This window comes from Bacillus rossius, chromosome 11 (assembly GCF_032445375.1).
Source record: "Bacillus rossius redtenbacheri isolate Brsri chromosome 11, Brsri_v3, whole genome shotgun sequence".
Classification (NCBI taxonomy): domain Eukaryota; kingdom Metazoa; phylum Arthropoda; class Insecta; order Phasmatodea; family Bacillidae; genus Bacillus; species Bacillus rossius.
Genome location: NC_086338.1, coordinates 2,438,826 through 2,459,140, shown reverse-complemented (window position 1 = coordinate 2,459,140; position 20,315 = coordinate 2,438,826). Strand labels below are relative to the sequence as shown.

General features: G+C 36.4%; 1 protein-coding gene across 1 annotated transcript in view; it reads right to left on the bottom strand.

The window, feature by feature from the left end:
* Positions 1-20,315, bottom strand: part of LOC134536562 (intermembrane lipid transfer protein Vps13D) — a 416,290-nt gene that overhangs the window by 98,746 nt on the left and 297,229 nt on the right. The window contains exons 54-55 of the mRNA XM_063376313.1: positions 19,785-20,007; positions 13,583-13,763 (exon numbers count right to left, since the gene is read on the bottom strand). Of these exons, the coding sequence (XP_063232383.1) occupies positions 13,583-13,763; positions 19,785-20,007 (404 nt within the window). The remainder of the gene's footprint in view (positions 1-13,582; positions 13,764-19,784; positions 20,008-20,315) is intronic.

The window sequence follows — 20,315 nt, the reverse complement described above, 5'->3', positions numbered from 1 at the left end:
ACGCTTAAAGTGAAGTTAACAAGACGTGTTCGTGTAAGTCACGGCAATACACAAACTCATTTTACTGTAAGTCTATTGTATTATCAACTAAGATTTAATTGTAAATCTTTCTGTGATACTGGGATTATATTTACAGTTCTCGCTACCGGTTAATTTTCAGAGAATTAGTGGAACAGAGTGCATAAAACTGACACTATTTTTTAGTTGTGAAGCACAACACTGCATAAAAGTTTAGCAAATTTATGTGCCAAATGCTAAAACAAAATGTAGTTACATTGCAGTAACTAGGTTCTACCAAAACAAAGCTTTCAAAAAACATTTTTTTTTCTATTCATGCAAATGTAATACATGAATAAGTTTTTGCAATTTTCAAATAATGCATTACTTGGCTCAAAACAACATCTTTGTATTTATATTTCACATTAAGGGTTAATAATTAAAAAATACTTTTAGCTTACAGCCCAAAATTATTTGCAGCGAGCAAATTTGCTTATCTAGGTAGTTTGTTCAGTGACATTGTGATTGTTTTTATTTTGCTAGGATTATCTTACATGTTTATGTTTTTAAAAAAAAATAATAAAAAAATACAATTTTAGGAAAACGACTATTTATTTTCAGTAAATTGTGTTTTTTAATCAGCTCTCATGAGTAGTGCTCATTCAATTTAAAGTAATGTATGAAAATACTTGAAACTTGTGTTTGTTCATTTGCCAAAGGCAGAACGTGAATTGTGTTAGGCACAAATTATGTGAGGTAATACTTAGATAATTTTATAAATATACCCATTCATTACTTGCCAAATTCAGAATTTGTGTAGACATGCACAGTGATTATTTACACAAAGTACCATATTGATTTTGTATCTGTATCATATTTTATATGTATTGCCCATTACTACAAACTATGGCTTGTTTATAATTTGTCTCAGAGTCTGTGGTAAGGCAAATGTAGTCAGCACTGCAGATATAACATTGTAGCTGATGTATCAGACATGATGTGGCAGGATTGTAGCTTCTGTGAGCAGGGTGTATCTAGCAGGTTCGTCTGCTGATGAACAAGTGGATGGCTGCGTGAGTGACACAGGAGCTAATGCTTGGTGGGACACTCAGGCAATGGGTTTGTCTATTTGTTTCTAGTGTTTCATGTGTGCCGGAAATTAGGAATTCCAACACGTTTTTTTAAATTGTTATTATAATTTTTAATTATTTTTGGAAATTTTATTTTTATTTATAATCTGGTTACTAAAGGTTGATTTACACTTTGTTAGGCTGGTGTACTCCACGTAGTTAAACTTTGTGCCGGTAGCCTGAAGCACCTTTTCTCAGGGACGTATCTGATCTTTTGCAGTCTAATGAAGTCATTGGCAGCCCGGTTGAAATTTCTCCCGCTTGCCGTCACATTCTCGGCCCGTAACATTATTTCCCTGCGTGACCAAAACTGCATACAGCAGCTCTGGACGAGTTGTTACCATTTCTCAGAGACAAGCTTACAATAGCCTTTCCCGTCACACATACGTCTTAGGTTCACTCCTCGAAAGTCACGGCTAGGAGGCTCGTTCCCAGCCTGGTTGCGTTTTCTGCCCCCCCTTGATTCTAAGAATTTAGCCCAGGACGTGAACTTGCCAAAGGAGTGGCCTACTCTAAGGACATTTGCCCTTGCCCTACAGAGCCCTCCACGACACCTAGTGACAGAAACAGTAACTTCGGCCCTGGTCGCCAGCGTGCAGAACCCACACCCGTGACACCTGGTGGCGATTCAGCTCACCGCCTCTGTTAGTTCCCCTTTACGCCGCTAGAGAGCAGCTCCGCGGCGCCATATGGCCCTATGCTTCCTCCTCGCGGCCTGTAGAAGTCGATTGTTTGTTGCTTTCTGTGCCCGCCGGCAGAGAGAGCGGCAGTCGCTCTTCGGTGCAAACAACTGAAGTCGTGCTTGCGACCACTCGGTCACCTTCGGACGTTTTCGGCCCAGAGCCGAACCTTCCCCCTCTTTTTTCCCCAGGGCCTACCGCCCGTTTTAATTAGGAGTATTGTCCGCCACGGCGGCACTTAGTACTCTGACTTCCGCTACGTACCGCATCATCTCGGCATCCTTTGTGTTAAGAGGGTTTTCGCGGCAACGGCGAAATCGTGTGAATAAGATATGTAGTCAGCTGTCTTAAGGGATGTGATCCCAGCTAAATTTCAGTAGTAGCCAGTCAGTAGGAACAATTAGAAGACAAGTCATGTCATAGTTTAAATTTTATTAACTTTTTTTATTTTACTTATTGATGATTTCTGCCGCATCATCCGCACAACTCTCGGTCCGCACCGTTCTTATGTCGGCGCGAGACATCTCCTGAGCCCTGGAGCTACACCCTGTTTGGTGAGTGACTTCAGTCTATTTTTCCTCCTCGAATTCCCGTTTGTTGGCCTTTTCGCGCAGACTGTGTTTGATTGTCTGGAAGCAGGTCTAATTCGTTTGGAATTTGGCTTGTGTTTCAGACAGGGTCCAACATTTGGGCCCAATTGCACCCATCATGTTGTCCAGGACCTCCAGCTTCATTTCTCTCTCAGAAGAGCTTCCTCACGGCCAGATGTCCAACTTGAAGCCTCGGGTGATATTTAACATATAACTTCCCCCTACTGGCAACGAAACAAATTATTGAAACGAAGACCAGCAAACAGTGCCTTAACGAACTTATCAAATAAAAATATGTGAAATTGTAATAGTAATGAGTTAACGAACCTTACCCGCAGTAAAATGTCATTTTTTTTTATTGTTAAATGTATAGTTTAACATGTTTTAATAATTTCGGGCCGGCCCTCCTTTTTGTTACTTGCTAATGTCTTTTACTGTGAAATCAAAACAAAGCCAAACAAAAGATTTAAATTACCTTTTTAAATAAAACAGGGAACCTATAGACCAATCTACTTATGTAGTGTTTATTTATTTATCATATACCTAGGGACACCTGTTTTTCGCGAGGCGCGAAATAATTACGAAATTCACTTTTTCTCACGAAAAATGATAAACTTCACGAAACAACAAAGATCTTGCGAAATACGCGAAAAAATACGTTTTTCTGGACTCATTCTTTTATTTACGTCGTTATTTTGATGTATTGATCCTAAGTCGAAACCGGTGCATACTCAATAAATCGGCGCTCGGCGTGAGTGCTCTTTTGTTCGGTTACACTTGCACTCAGTTGCTCTGGCCCCGTGCGCATCACTTCTAAGCTGCGCGACCATGAAATTTGAAGGTAAAACCATTTTTGGCGCTGTACCGAGCGCATACCCAGTGTAGTCCGATACGTTAACGCAAATAACTCAACAATTTAAAATTATCACATGCGATATTATGCACAACTTTTTAATTTTGTCAAGTTGGCTAAAGCGACAAAATACTTCAATACACTTATTTTTTTCGCTGGATTGTTAGTCAACAAACACCGAGGTACTGAAGTCAGTTACGTATTTACCGAGGTGCATTGAAAATGGTTGTAACGATATATGACCGTGAAAGAGAATTTGCAGATGACGGCTTTCACATTTTTGATAAGGCAAAGAAAATACTGATGTGCAAATACTGTAATGTACGAATAGAGTGGGAAAGAAAAGACACATTTCTCAAACACATTAAGAATAGTGTCGCGCACAAAAAAAATAAGGATAGGTTAACCGCATCGTCATCTACTGGCATCAAACGACAAGTTTCATTAGCACACGTAGTTGGTGTTAAAAAAACAAAACACGATAAACGTGAAATTGTTTTATCTACGACACGAGCATTCATAGAGGCTAATATTCCGCTCGAAAAAATTGATCATCCTAGTCTCAGAGAGTGGATGAATAAGTAAATTGAAGGTAAGTCGACGTGATTTTTAAAGATATTTTTAAATAACTTTATTGTGTTAAGCAGTAAATTGTGGAGCGTCTGTAAATAGCTGATCAAAGAGTTAAGAAAATTATATTGTGCAACATTATTGCCTCTATTTATACCAGTAGCTATTTGCAATAGGGATATTTACTTCTAAAAAAAAGTGTGTAACCTTTTAAAGTTGAGATTTTGCCCTACAATTGTATTGCTCATTTCGACATTGTGTAGGTACTATAGTGGTTGGGCTTCTAGTTATTTCGTTTATGCAAGTCACTAAAAAAAAGTGTGCACAATATGTACAATATTTTAAAATATGATGTAGGTGCCGGAGATCTACCAACAGCAACGCGACTGAGAGAGGGCTATGTCCCCGAAATAATAAAAGAAGAACAAGATCGAATCAAGGCAGCTGTGAAAGACCAGAGGGTTTCCATTCTGTGATGAAACCACAGACAAGAAAGGGCAGTGTGTTTTCATGGTGCTTATTAAAGTGTTAGGGTGTGGAGATGCTTCAGCTCAAAAACTTTATGTAGGGGGAGTGATAATTTTAAATAATGCTAATGCTACTGAATGTTCACAAGCCATTGTTGATACCGTATTTACTCGCGTAAAGGCCCCCCTTTTTTCCCCAAATTTTGACTCCAAAAAAGGGGAGGGGGCCTATACACGAATTTGGAGGAAAAAATAGATTTTTCTTTTCAGGTCGTGCGTCTTTGTTCGAATGAGGACGGCGGGGGAGGCAGCGACGCGGCAGGAGGGAGAGAGAGGCAACGACTCCGCAGGGGAGAGAGGCAGAGGCAGCGCTGTGTCAGGAGGGGAGAGAGGCAGAGGCGTGGCTTAACCTCCCTCCTGCCAGCTAGCCAGCCAACCAGACAAAGGAGTGTTAGAATCCTTGACCCACTTCCCTTCCTCCTTCACTTCCCCTCTTCTTCCCCGACAACACTCCACATCAACACAGCGCGCGAGTCCAGCTTTCTTCATCTTTATGTCGTTTGAGATAGGACTAACTGCTTACGTCTGGCATGCCTCACGACGGTCCTACTGAGAGCGGACAAACTATAATACCAGTCTCTCTATCACTGCCGCTTACAAAATCACCTCCCGCCGGTCACAATACATGGCTTGTTGTTTGATGCATGCCAAGCTGCCCTGCCCTCAGATAAACCCAGAAAAACACGTTTTTAAATTTTTTTTCAAAAATGTTTACAAAACAAGGCTTATACGCGGGCGGGGCCTTTACGCGAGTAAATACGGTATTGTGCAGAAACTGGAAATCAGGTATTGCAATATCGTTTCAATAACATCAGATTCGGCACGCTACATGACCAAGTGTATTGGGGCAATCAGAATTCTGGTTTCTGAGAAGTTGGTGCACACACAGTGCTGGGCACATAAACTGGATTTGGTGGGGAATATTTGGTCTGTGGTACTGGTTTAGTTGAATACCTGTGTCTGTCAAGCAAAGCATGCCTTTCTGAACACACGTAAAAGGAAGCATGCCTACTTGGAGTTTTTAAGAAATAAGTATGAAGATCAGCCACAGAAAGTCAAACTTTTTCCTATCCCTGTGATTACGTGGTGGAATTCCTGGTTTCTGAGTGTGGAGTATCTAAGTGATTATCTGCATGATCTGGTAGAGTTTCTGCAATCACTGGAAGAAGAAAGTGCTAATGTTCTGTACTTCAAAAATCTGACTACATGTGAAGTTGGAAAGATACATTGTCAAGCAGTTGCTCTTGTTGAACATTGCCGTAAAAGTTGCAAGTTACTTGAGTATCTCGAGAGTTCTAGTGTTCCGATGGCACCAACCCTTTCCTCACATTATTGTGACCTCAGAAAAATGTTTCAGTTACTGAAAGATGGGTTCTTTTTTGTAAAAACATCAGATTTACTTACAAAGTTATCCAAACACAGTCAGTCTCAACTGACATCTCAGTTAAAGTTAGTAGGAGAAAAATGTCTTAAAAAATTGGATGATTTGATTGCGTCCGATAGTGCCAAGGAGTTTGTTTCATGTCTTGGTAAACTTTTTGATCCCAGAAATATTTTGAAATTGGCTTTGACAAATCATGAAATTTACGAATCCATGAAAAATATACCCATCTTGTGTGAACTTCCACCAACTGAGTGTTTACTGCCGTACTTACAGTTTAGGGATTCTGTTGTAAATGCATGCCAAACAGATGATGTAGATGTTGATATAGTTAAAATGTTGCTTTCACTCAAGTGTGATTTTCCTGACTTTGTTAATGCTGCACTAAAATCAATGTGGGTTCCTATCAGTAACGTAGATACTGAAAGGAGTTTCTCAATGTATGGGAACATAATGAGTGACAAGAGAGTAAACCTAAAGCCCTGTAACATGGAATTAATGATGACGTTAGCATTTTCTGACTAAGAAACTGGTGTTTAATTTTTTTATTGGATCATTTATGGTTTTTTCGATGAGAAAATTGTACAGTATGTGTATTATTATATTAAAAAAGCCTTGTTGTGTTATAGTACTCTCGCTAAATATTTTTCCTCAACCTAAAATTTAGCGAAATTTGTGACGAAATGGGATAAAAATTGACGAAAAAAACACCGAAATCAGCAAAAAAAAAAAATTGACGAAATCAACCAAGAATTTTCACCACAAACAGGTGTCCCTACATACCTTATTCTATTTAAACAATCCACTAGCTCCCAAGTTGCCTGTGTGCAGGGAGTATAAAATTGTCTTGTTCACCACCTCTGGTAATGCTTGTATTTTTCTCTATAATTTTGCTCAGCTGTTTCCTAAGCCTTTTCTTATTTAAATCCAAATAATATAATTTTAGGGCACGAGGGGCGTATCACTTGTCAGACAATTACGCACAGATGCTCAAGGGCTCATTTAGTCTGGGTGTATGTGTGTTAGTGAGACAGAATGACAAGAGTGACGCTTGCTGGTGCTTTTTTGCAGTATCACCTTTAAGAACGCAAGGTTGTAAACTGGCTCACAGTCTCCTTGTCGTCCATAAGACAACTGTGAAATTTGAGGGGTAACCATAACATTATATGGCACAGAATTGAAGGTAAAAGTGTAATGCAAGTCCGTTAAGTGCTTTAAAGAATTTGTACCGGTTGTTTTACGCCTAAACATTACTCTGAAAACACACCTTTTAGCAATTTTAACTCTTCTAAAAATACAGTTTAAAAACATAATCCAAAATCAAAAGTACTTTTCGGCCCCCAGCGAATTCTTAAATGCTTTTTGTAAACAGACCCCATACGGATATGTTAACCAGTTTTGAAATCGCGTTGTTTTCCCTGAAGCTCTGCACACCGTACGTGTGCCCGGTTAAGGCGAGGGGAACTGACTCGGTGCTCACAAGTCTGAATCGAGCCGGAGCGCTGGGATCAAACTGATGGCCCTCGACTCAAGAGCAGGACGGATCACCGAGGATATCTTCCTGGTGGTGGGTTCTATAGGAGGATTTGGTGGCCAATTGGAATACACAATTTTGTTTTGGAGGTTTGGTGTTTTTTTGAAAAGCAATCTGAGAGAGTTGGAGAGCAGGTTTCATGAGAGTGGTGAAGATGTTTGGAACCTGTATAATAAGTTAAGTTGTGGAAGTAGAAAAGAGAGAACGAAATAGAGAAAGTGAAAGTGAAAGTGAGTAGGTTAGTGAGAGTGCATGAGTGAGTGTATGTATGAGTGTCTACAAGAACCAGTCTGTTGGTAGATGTGTCCCTGCCAATTTTTCTCTTCAAATTAGTAACCTGGCAGTCAATGTTTTCCCTTGCTGTCCTAATTCTCATGTTTACAAGCACAGACAGAAATGATACACGATAACTGGAGAGAAGATATCAGAAAATATACCTTCATACACTTCAAAAGTAAAAAAAAAAAAATCTGCATTTTCTTATTGAATGGATGGTACTGGTAGCATGTGTGTCAACACCTGTAAAAGGAACAAAAAATGTTTTCTGCTAGCAACGACAGCCAAATGATACAAGTATATTACAGAAAAAAGTACCATATGGGGTTATGACTGAGGAAATTACCAGAAAGTATCAGTCTTGGAGCTTACAAAACTAAATGTGCGGGCTGCAAAACTGTTTGTCCATGTAACTGTTAATTTGCTGCAAAACAATGCTTGTGAACTGCTCCTATTTGCAAGTGCAGCAGAAACACAACTGAACGATACATACACATTTGCCACGAGGCGAATGATGTGGCAGCCCCTGCAAACAAACATTGACACTGTAGAATAAGACTGAATGGAAACAGACCAGATAGAAATTATCATACCTCTTTTTTTTTTTTTTTTTTTTTTAATAATTAATGTTAAATTAAATTCCTGAAACATTTTAATGTTTAGGTATTTATTATTTAAAAGACAATACTGAACAACATTTTTTTCATCAGTATTTTTGTTCAAAGTAAGGTCAATATTAAGTCTTTTTTAGATTCAAATTTTAAAATATTATTAAATTTAATGAGATTTAAACAAAATGTAAACATTATTTCATGCAAGTTAAGTATAGTGCAGTGTTAACTAACTCTGACAATTTTCTGAATCATAAGTTGATGATTCAAAATATTGTACTCAAAAATCATATTAACAGTACATTCAAAGTCATTTTACAGTTGAATGAATAGTTATATTAAAATTAAATTTGTTTTAGAATACATTATTTAATGATCAGATAGTTTTATTCATTGAAATAATATTCAAGGTTATTTTATACTTCCCTTTAAGGCATACAGAACTCAAAAACATCTTAAATTCGAGGCCATTTTCAAAGACTGGATGTATATCATGATGCTTGCAATTTAATAAAAAAAAAAATAGTTAAAAAATTTATTTGGTTTTTACGGAACACTAAAAAGGACTTATTGCTGATCAGAAACTCATTTATGAATGTCCCTCAGATTTTTTAGTTTCATTGACTTATTTTTTTGTAGAAAATATATTTAAAAAATAAATATTCAAAAATCAATGCCTGAATTTTTTTAATAATAATACCATTAAGGAATATAGTCACAACCCAAAACATTGGACATAAATGAGGATAAAGTGTACAAACCTATTAATACCTAAAATTAAAAAAGGAAATACTTGAAAAAACATTTAAAATGTATATTATAATATGTCTAAAGAGAAATGAAATGTGTGTTTGTTTAACATGCATTAACCATTATGGACATTAAAGAATGTTAATCCAGGTGTGGTTCATTTATATTCTCTAACATGTATGATACTTTCTGTCACCTAACTGGAGATTTTTAAACTTTTAAAATATTATTGTACTGATGGCATGCATGTTCCATAAACATACCAAACTATTACTGCGATTAAGTATTTTTATTTGGCATTTTTAACCAAAGCTCAAAAGCATTTGTGACAAACCACTTTTGAAATGCCTTTATAAATTAAATTGCAACTTATTTATTTGCTGCTTTATTGGAAAAAAAAAATATTACCTGCACAAACCTTTCATTATCAACAAACCATTTACTTATTTTCATTAAGTATTTCCATACAAAAAGAATCAAATTCGTAATTCATTACTACAAAGAGTGATTTTGAAATTTTTCTCAGTGCACTAAAGGCTTCTCTTTAAACATGCTGGTGGATTATAATTATTTTTTAGGACTTGCATTACTGATTGCAAACACAAGCTTTATCGAAGCTTCATTACCTAACAATTGCCTACTTGACACACTAAAATGATTTATTTTTGCTCTATGAAATTTCTAAAGCATAATGTGTGTTACTAATGGCCATGCATCTGGTGATATTATGTGGAATTTGTCTTTTATAACCTTAGCAAAAGAATAATCTAAATCTATTCTTACTTTGAAAAATTACTGAATTAGTCCAAAATTTAACAAAATTTATTGTAAACAGAAAAAAAAAAAAGAACAAACATTTAAATCAATGTTAGAATAAATAAAAAAAAAATTCTAAGACTACCATTAATAAAATTAAAACTTTTTGCATTAAATTGGGCCAAATAAAAAACATTTGTGAACAGTTTTTACAGACACCCAGACCCACACAAACATTTTCCTGTGTTATATGCTCCAATGAAACGTAAATTGGTCTTTACACAAAAAAGCAATGCAATGCACCTTTTAATAAAGTTTTCTTGGCTAAATCACAAAAATATTGAGATTTCTGTTACGAAACGTGGTAAAGTAAATCCCACAAGTGAAAGTACTTTCTTCACTGACAACTTTAACAATAATTTCAGTTTGACATCTTAATGTTTACAATAATACAGTACATCCATAAAAGGATGTCCCAGTTATAAACATTAATAGTATCAACTGTAAACTTGTAGAGTTTTGGTTCAAGGTCACAAAGAGTAATTAATACAAACAGTTTTAGAAAAGCACATGCGTATTACTTTGCTGTTTTCTCACGTTCAGTGCCACCTACACAAAATGGCGGCTACTGAACGTAATTTTCCTAATTAGTAGAGAGTGATCCTGTAAAATTTATTTGACCCTCCTCAATCTAATCTGTTTGTACAAGAGTGGTTGAACGTCCAAGTCCCTGACCGTTTGATCGGTTGTAAAATGGTCGACATGACAGTGCTCTTTTTTGCTGGCCTCCACGTTCACCTAAAATAACACCATACCATTTTATTCTTTTGGGTAGGCCTCTGCAGGATCCCGAAATTCGGAAAAAATTTCGGGAACATTAACATTTTTTTCCCGTCGGGAGGGAAAATAAATTTCCCAACATTTTTGGGAATTTAAAGTTTATCTTCACAAGATATGACATAACCTCAAATACCGTATTTACTCGCGTAATGGCCCCCCTTTTTTCCCCAAATTTTCGAACCCAAACAAGGGAAGGGGGCCTATACGCGAATTTGGAGGAAAAAATAGATTTTTCTTTATGAGGGAGGTTGGGGGAGGCAGCGACGCGGCAGGAGGGAGAGAGTGGCAGCTAGTCCGGAGGGAGGAGAGGCAGCGCTGCGGCGGGGGGGGAGAGGCAGAGGCGTGGCTTAACCTCCCTCCTGCCAGCTAGCCAGCCAACCAGACAAAGGAGTGTAGGTACCTGCTCCACCCACTTCCCTTCCTCCTTCAGTTCCCCTCTCCTTCACCCCTCTATTCCGTCAACACTGCACATCAACACAAGCCCGCGAGTCCAGCTTTCTTTATCTTCATGTCGTTTGAGATAGGACTAACTGCTTACGTCTGGCATGCCTCACGACGGTCCTACTGAGAACGGACAAACTATAATACCAGTCTCTGTATCACTGCCGCTTACAAAATCACCTCCCGCCGCTCACAATACATGGCTTGCTGTTTGATGCATGCCAAGCTTCCCTGCCCTCAGATAAACCCAGAAAAAACACATTTTTAAATTTTTTCTCAAAAATGTTTACAAAAAAAGGAGGGGGGGGGGGGGCTTATACACGGGCGGGGCCTTTACGTGAGTAAATACGGTAAATAAGCTCCTGAACCTAGTAAATATTTCCTTAAAAATAAATTTAAAAATGGTAAATATGACAAATACTACAAATAATACAACATAATATGCACTTATATTAGTTAAAAAAAAAGTTATTAGACAGTGTGATAATTTGTTTTCTTAATTTCCGACGTACATAATTACTTACGACACACCCGTAATACCACAACATTAAAAAAATAATCAATGCCTCACGTAATATTTATAAAAATACATTAAATTAGTTTCATCCCAACTACTCATAAGAAAAAAGAAATGTCAAAATGGTGGAAATACACCAGTTTTGTATTAAATAAAGGCTAAGTTATCAGTGATAATCTAATTGGTTACAAGATTTAAGTTGTTAATATTTTGTTATTATAGGTATTCTGCTAATTTAAAACAATAGAATTTTTTTTGTCAAATCTCAGGAACCTCCGAAAATCAGTTTCCAAACAATGCCAAGGTAAATTATTATTATTATGAGAAGCCATTGTCCATTATCGATGATAGGATCGCTTATTTCTTTTGTCATAATCTATGAGGGAGAAAAACTGAAAATTAGTATTATAAAATTAAAAATAGGTTAATTTTAATATGATTTTAAACAGAATAATGTTTAAATATTTTAGCAACCTTGAGCTTAAAGATACACAAACTTCAGCTTTTTGTAGTTCGTGGTGGTTGGTTAAACTGCCATAATCATTTACAGTGCTTAGCCCATGTTAACAGAGGACCACCTAATACTAGTTTTAGAGGCATTTGGTTATACGTGGTATTCTGTAATTCCGAATACATTTTCTTCATCCATATGGAAAACCTGGGAAGAAAAGCTTCAGAGTTGAAACGAGGTTTGAAAGGTTTCTGATAAGCATGCTAACCAAACTGCCAAATGTACAATGTACAAGAAATTATTAAAACAGGTTACAGTTTAACGTCTGGATTCATACGGCAATTAGAACATCATATATTGAAAAGAAAATTAGTTACTTAAGAAAATTGTGAGCGAGATTCCAAATTAAACTGTAATAAGTTATACCTACGTTTTGATATATTTAGATCTAAATTTCAAATTTGGGTCTAATTTAATTTTAATATTGTTAAGCAAATAAAATAAATATATTTACAGGACACACAAATTCATAGGTGTTGTATATTTCAATTGATGTTTTTCTGATCCTGTTCCCAATTCTCCTGGGGAAAAAAACTTTTCCCACCTGAAAATTTCTTGAATCAAAAAATTATTTTCACCACAGCACTAAAAGCTTTATATAAGATTGTATCTACGTTTCGCCATTACTTAACAATTTGGAGTTGTGATGCATAACTGAAGAGGTTATTGCTTCCATTACTTCAGTTTTATCAACCAGTGTAGAAAGAATTGGACTTTAGGTTGGATGTGTGCCATATAACTAAAGGTGCAGATATTGAAAAATTTGTAAGAAAAACTGGCTAATTTACCTTAAAATTGGTGTATGATTTGTTGTAAATCATCTAAATTAAACTGTTATAATATATCATTGAAACTGTCATTCTTTAATGGAGACCCTGTAATTTCTGAGTAATACACAGGTTAATTGAAATAGTGTGGTAGTCTACTTCTTTGGGCAACAAATGAATTGTTTTTTACTGGAATATTATTTTAGAATGATAGTTTACTGCAGTGAAAGTCTTTAAATTGGCATTCTAAGATTCAGAACATGCTATATACCGAGACAAATCAAGACCCTCGGTTCAGTTTTTTTTTTATTCCGCTTGTTGATTGATCTTTGTGGCCAGGTCACATTACTGCGCTGCGGGCATTTTGAGTTCATTAAAAGTTTATCATTACTGTTGGTTTTCATATCTGTACGTTTCTGGTTTTCAACCAGGTTACATTTAAAATTTTACAGGTACATTTCCATAAAGATTTTTTTAAGGACTAAAGCACATCTGTAGTTTTTCTACTTTAGAGCAGATTATTACACCTGATTTTAGATAATAATGTAATGTACTTTAATTTTCCTTTTATATTGCCGTTAAAACTTGACGTTATAATTTTGTGGACTTATGCGAGGTTGCGGCCCGCGGAGTCAGTTGCCGGCAGGACGTCCAAGGAAAGAGTGTGTGTGTGTGTGTATGTTACAAGACGTCGGTACCAGGACGAGGGAATTCACGAATTACCTCACCCTGAGAGACATCACACTCTCCAAAGATGGCGCCCGCCGAGTTCAGCATCCCCAACCCTTCCCTGACCATCCCCCACTACACGTACAGCTGTACTGTTGTTTGACACGGACAGGGGCACGAACCTTCGCGCAGACCGAAGAAGCCGTCCTTGGCCTGCACGCACATGTTGTTGTGCAGGCAGCGCAGGCGGCCGTCGGGGGAGAAGTGCCAGGTCTGGGTGGAGGCGCGGCGCTGGTCCTTCCTGCGCAGCACCAGGTTCAGGTACTGCATGGGCTGAGGGGCCGGCCCGGCGATGTCCAGCACCTTCGCACAGGGACAAGCACCCTCTCACTTCACTAGAACTGCGTTCCTGCCGTGGCGTGACAGTCGTTCCAGAACTACCATAACAAAATACATCCACGAGTGTTGTACCAATATGTATTATCTAAGTGGATTGGACAAAAATTAATATTATAATGTTTGATCTTTCATGTCTTACATTAATGACAGCACAGGTTTTAAGAACACAAATACACGTACTTACTTTATATTTCTCTGAGTAGTTCTCTTCTAGACTTACTTATTAGTTATTACTAATGATTTCACTGTATAAGTGCATCAGGTGTCATTTAAAACGAGACTGTTTTGGTGAAATAAGTTAAGAAATTATACCGTGACTGTTTTTCAAATACATGTCTGTACTGTTGATACTACAACTCTCATATAATATTATTATTATTATTGACTGGAGAGCTATGATTATACAAAATATCAACAATACGACACTGACCAATAGAATTGTGTGTGTTATGGTAGGCCAATGAATTGTAATACATATAGGGAGAGCAATGTATTTGTTCAAATAAAACTGAACATCAATATCATGAAACTATTTTATATGTTGTTTTTAAATTCAGCACAATCAATTCCACCGTTAAGGTAGTATTGAACAGAAATCTCATTTATTTTACTACGGTTAAGCTTAGCATCTCTTTTAATTTGTTTGTGCAATTTACTTAAAATTTATTAAATTTACACCATATCATTTACACACAAAATAAAACAATAAGTAACTTTATGGCTGAAAGACCGTTTTTCTAGTTACTGACTGAGTGAGAACCAGAAAATTACAAATAGTGTTCAACTTCAAAGTATATTATTTTCATGCGTGAATGTATGTATTAGTTAAGTCAGATTGCTTAAATCCTGTTTTATAAGAGATTTAGGCTTTCGTGATACACATATAACAAGTAATACTGTTTATCCAAATATTGTTACATGTGGGTACAAGTGAGGAAAGATTTTCAGAACAATGAAATCGCATAATATGCCGCTCACTTTGATACATAACAGACAATAACACCGTCTTATGCATAAAAACATTAACAACCTTTCTTAAATCACTTCAGTATTGATGCAAACGGTCAAATTACTTATTTGCACTTGAAAGGTAGTGGGTTTAACACCACATCACTCAGTCTCACTACACCATTTTAGATAATATTACATTCTTTTCTATTCATTTAAAATGTTCTTAAATTAATAAATACTGGTTCCTGATTGGCTGGAATGCCGTGAGGTTAAACGTTTTCCAGTCTCAATATCAGAACAGAAACTGTCAACAAAGATGAGTTTAGTGTAATATGACACAGATTTAAAATAAAACCATACTGATAAAGTGTTGTACTTCATAAAATAAAACCATTTTAGTTTTCAAATGACATGACCAATATTTCTAAGAGGCATCTGCGAATTGCATTGAAATTTGAAAAAAAATAGACATTGAGTTCTGGGTTTTGTATAAATGGCTTAAATTTCAATGTAAAATACTATTTATACCCAAAATAATAAATGCAGAATATAAAATAAAAATTATTAAATAACATCTGTTCTAACACTTGTTTTAGTACAAAATATTTTAGTTTATTATTTGTTGGATAGTAAAAATTTTTTTATGAACAAAAAATACATAAAAATAAAAACAATAACACGAAATCTCCTGTTCTAAAAATAAAGTCATCCTTCAAATAAAACCATAAAATCTTGTCGCTATTTATAACACTACAGAACAGGAATGTCAGTTCAAAATGTGGTAATTTGAATATTATAGGTACCGTAGGTAGTCCTATAAATATAAATAAATAATTAGTAACTGCAAAACATGATATACTGATAACCTTACGATTCTATGAACTACAAATTGTATAAAATCGTTTCAATTGATGTATCCTAACCTATGTTTTATAATCACAGAGAACTATCAGTTGCTAAAATTGATGGCACACTAAAACATTTTATAACTTTTTAAAATCATTATTTTCATATTTTTTCCTTCTACTAATTTTAATTACCTAACTGTGATAAATAATGCATGTGTTAAAAATTTCATTTATAGTATTTTTTTATTTACCAAAATATTCAAGCAATCATACACAAGAGGCTTCAACAACAAATGGGAGTGCCGTGGCACAAAGTTAAGGAAATCCTGTTCTAAATGTTGGGAAGTTAATGTAAACACTATCTTAAGCTTTCATTCATTGTTCTTATGGAAAGATCAGAAGTCCTAAAATAGAAGAGATTTTTTGTAATTTTTGTAATGTCATTGTTTCACTTGCTACATAATGATATGTATAAATAATCTTGTTTACAATTGCAGGGAACAGCTCGTAATTTCCGGAAGATCATGCAATCACTTGCGATATAGTAAATCATATCCACGGGACTGCCCACGCACAAGTCCCCTCATCAGTCCCACGTCTCACATCCACAACTGTATCCACGGCACACCCACTGTCCTCCACTAACTCTCATAAAGAACTGACTAGTTTCAATTAGAGTTGTTCCGATACCGATACTTAGTATCGGTATCGGCCGATACTTAACTTTTTTTTAATGTACTTGTATTGGGCATGGTATCGGGCCGATACATTAGTATCGGGTTACAAAAAATACAAACGGCCTTTTAAGCATTATCAATACATTATCAGCAATATTTTTCAAAGAAATAAAACAGCAGCTATGTTTGCTTACTAATAGACCATTGCCGGCAGTGAATACCTCATGTATCATTATCTTATCTTTATAGTCTGCCCGTCTGGCGCTGGCGCTGCATAACACAGCAGTAATAACAAACAAAAACGACTACTACGACACACCAACGATAATATCACCAGGTACGACAATGCTGACTCATACAAGTTTCGACATGTCGCATCTGCACGGAGACCACTGTGGTAAAATCGTGTCTAGGGGTGGTAAGGATAAAAGTAGTTTCACGACATCAAATCTAACCAAGCATTTGAAACAGGATGGGAAGGAAGCACGGAGAAAGTCAGTTACAAATAAATTGAAAAGGCTGTTCAAAATTGCTACATAATAGCTTACAATATATCCAATTTTAAATTAATAAAAAAAGATGTGCTCATGCACATTAAGGTATTTCACATTTTCTCAACAATAAAATAAATAAAATAATGTAGCTTAGGCAGACACTCAAGCTGTAAGAATTCCAGTCCTTGCATTTCTACATGTTTCCCCCCATCAGCTGTATAAGTTAATCTCCATTGCTATGTGTCAGGTGCCGGAAATGTTGTGAGGAAGGAAGGGTGAGTATAGTTCATTTGCGGTAAAATAAATAATTTTACGGCCCTGCAAAATTTTTCCATTCAAGACATTTCAAAGATTCTGTGATTTCCCAGCATAAATACTGCTGTGTGACTAAAAAACAAAGTATATCACAGTGACTTATACAGAATTTACTGACGGTAAATGGCTGTCGCGTGAGCCTTAAAAATATTATTTTTTACCGGGAATGGACTATACAGTCTGGCTTTTGTCACACGCAGTGTGGAAGCTTGGGAGGAGGGCAAGTGCGTGTTGACGTGTTGGTGTTGACGTCTCTTGAAGGGGGGAAATGTTGGAATGTGAGTTGGAGTGGGAGGGAGGGAGAGAGACAGGATGGTCTGTTTTTCTGGGAGGGTTGAGCCTTGAAGAATGCACCAGGGGAGGGAGAGGTAAGCCATATGACGTCATGCAGCCGCCGCTGCCACCAGCCTGACCGGACGAGCTTAGCGCGCACCGCTACATCGAAGAAGCAATCGCCGCCACATTTTTACTTTTAGCACAAATACCGAGGCTGTAATAAGTAGCCTAGTACTTGTTTTGGTAATTCTTTACGATTTGGTACTGTTTGAAAGGAAAATAAATCATTATTAAAGTTTTTTACATTATTTTTGACAGACTCGATTTTAAGGCCCCCGCAATGTTATGAGATAAAAATTTTGGGAAAAAATATATTCGAGTAAATACGGTATTTCAATTATTACTTTGTTATTTTTAATAGTGTAGTAAAAATAAAAGTATTTTTTTTAAATTTTCATTGATTATTTTTATTTTTTTACATTAATGCACAACAGTATTGGCATGTAAAAATATAAAATAAAAAAAACACTGGTATCGGGGTATCGGAATGGTATCAGAACAACTCTAGTTTCAATGATGCCAGGTAATTGTATCTTCTAATGGTCAGTACCACTAACAACTCAAAAGTTTGAGTAGTTCACACACACAATTTTAAACCCACACTAAACACAACAAATTTGTTCCATCTGATAAAACTAGAATACACTAGCAACATTCAGTTATCTTTAATTTGATACTGGTAAAACAATCTACTGTATAGTAGCTACTTATGTACTTTTGAAAATGTGTATCACTTGACAATCTGCATAAAAAACACCTAATGACTAGACCTATCCATAAAAGCTTCTTAGTTTGACTTGACTTTGAATACAAATTTAAATTTAAATTTATTTAAATACAAATACAGTATTTACTCGCATATAGGTCGCGGCAATTTTACCAGATTTGATGGGGAAAAAATGAAGTGCGACCTATATGTGAAGAAAATTTTTTTTTTAAGTTTTTGAGGAATTTTTCTTGCAATATTTTGCTTTAAAATGCGAAAAAGAAGTTTATATAGGTATAGGCAAATTTATTTAGAATGTACACATACAGCGAAACCCCTTATTTACGTTACCGTTATTTACGTTTTCCCGTTATTAGCACTATATTCTTCAGGTCCCGTTTAGTTCCCATTTAGTCCAATACAATACTTTCACGCAAATTACGACTCAAATATCGAATCCATCCCGCTATTTACGTCACGTAACAACCATAAACAACCAGAAAATACTGTGGGTACTTTAAGAGTAGATAAGATTAGCTAGTAGGCCTAAAAACATTGTGAAAAACGTAACGTTTATAGTCGGCAATGAACATTTTAAATCGCAAAATATACATATTTTATAACATGAAAAGTTGCTTTTATTTCTAAACATGTAATAATTTAAGCCTAGGCGTGTAAAAGTCTGAGTAATTATAGCAGGAGACAATCTAAAACGCACGAGGGAAAAACGTAAACTCACAAATGTATGAACGTGGCTGATTGTTAATTTCTGATACTGTATTTATGCCACAACTTAACCAAAATACTGGTACGATACAAACTTCACAAGATAAAATGAGCGGAGTCTTGGTAACTGTTTTATACGTATTTTATAATTTCGGAAGTATTGTACAGTTGACGCATATTTTTTAAACTAACAATTTATTTCTGGGGATCGTAATTAATTAATTATTAGTATCAAGATATCAAGATGGACGTAAACTTGAACGTGTCACGGCAGCGAGAAAACTGGTGCGTATACCAATAAACTGGACAAAACTGGTACACAGGAGGTGGAGCTTATATTTTTTTCCGCTAAGCTTGCATCTATTGGCTGGCTGATGATGCAAGGTCACGAGTCTGGGCGGAGCGTTGAGTGAGTTATACTGCGCATGCGCAGCTCAGTGTACAAAGAGAGCCAGCAGGCGCGCCGTAACAGCAGCTGATCGAGTACAATGACATTTCTCCGCGCAAGGCGCACGGCGCGGTAATGAATTACCGGTGCGACCTATATGGGGGGAATCTTAAATACCAAATTCAAGACCTCAAATTATGGGTGCGACCTATATGCGAGAAAATACGGTATAACATTTAATTAATAAACAGAGTGTATTTTTTTATGACAGTTTTAAAGTTAGATTTGAAGAAATACTAACACTTAGAATTTTACGTAGATAGTTACAGATATTTAAGTGCAACTATGAAAGAAGTATACTTTCAAATTGTTAATATTTTTTTGTGGTTGTAAACTGCTTATTGTTCACTTGCCTTTTTTTTTCAACTTATAAACGTTAAAGAATATTAGTCTTTGATTCAAATTCACATTTCCAAAGGTTGGAACGACTGTAGTATTAGAGCAAGCTTGTGAGATGGGTGTGAAGGGTGTGAAGGGTGCCAACCATGACGTCGGAGCGGGCGGGGTGCCGGGAGCGGGGGTCGCGCGGCGGGCTGCTGCCCTCGTGCTGCAGCTGGCCCTCGCCGCTCATGCGCCACAGCTGGGAGCGTGCGCCGGGCACCTTGCGGGCCAGCACCACCCAGCTGCAGCCCGCCGGCACCTCCAGCACCAGCTGCTGGCTCTCCAGCTCCAGCGGGCTCCAGCGCACATCCCCGTCCTCCTGCAGCCTGCACAGCACATACACCCTTTACCGCCAAACTGCAACTAACAATCAGAAACTTCACAAAATTTAAATCAAATTACAAAGATTTAGTCTTTAATCATGGTAAATTCATTGAATGTCATTTACATGGATATTGTACCACAACATTATGACCTAAATGGATTAGGGAAGAAATTAAAATTTTTTTATTTGATCTTTCATGTCTTACATTAATGACAACACATCTTTCAAACACACATAAATTTATGATTTATTTTTATTTTTCTGGGTAGTTCTGTTCTTCACATGCTTATAACTAATGATTTCACAGTG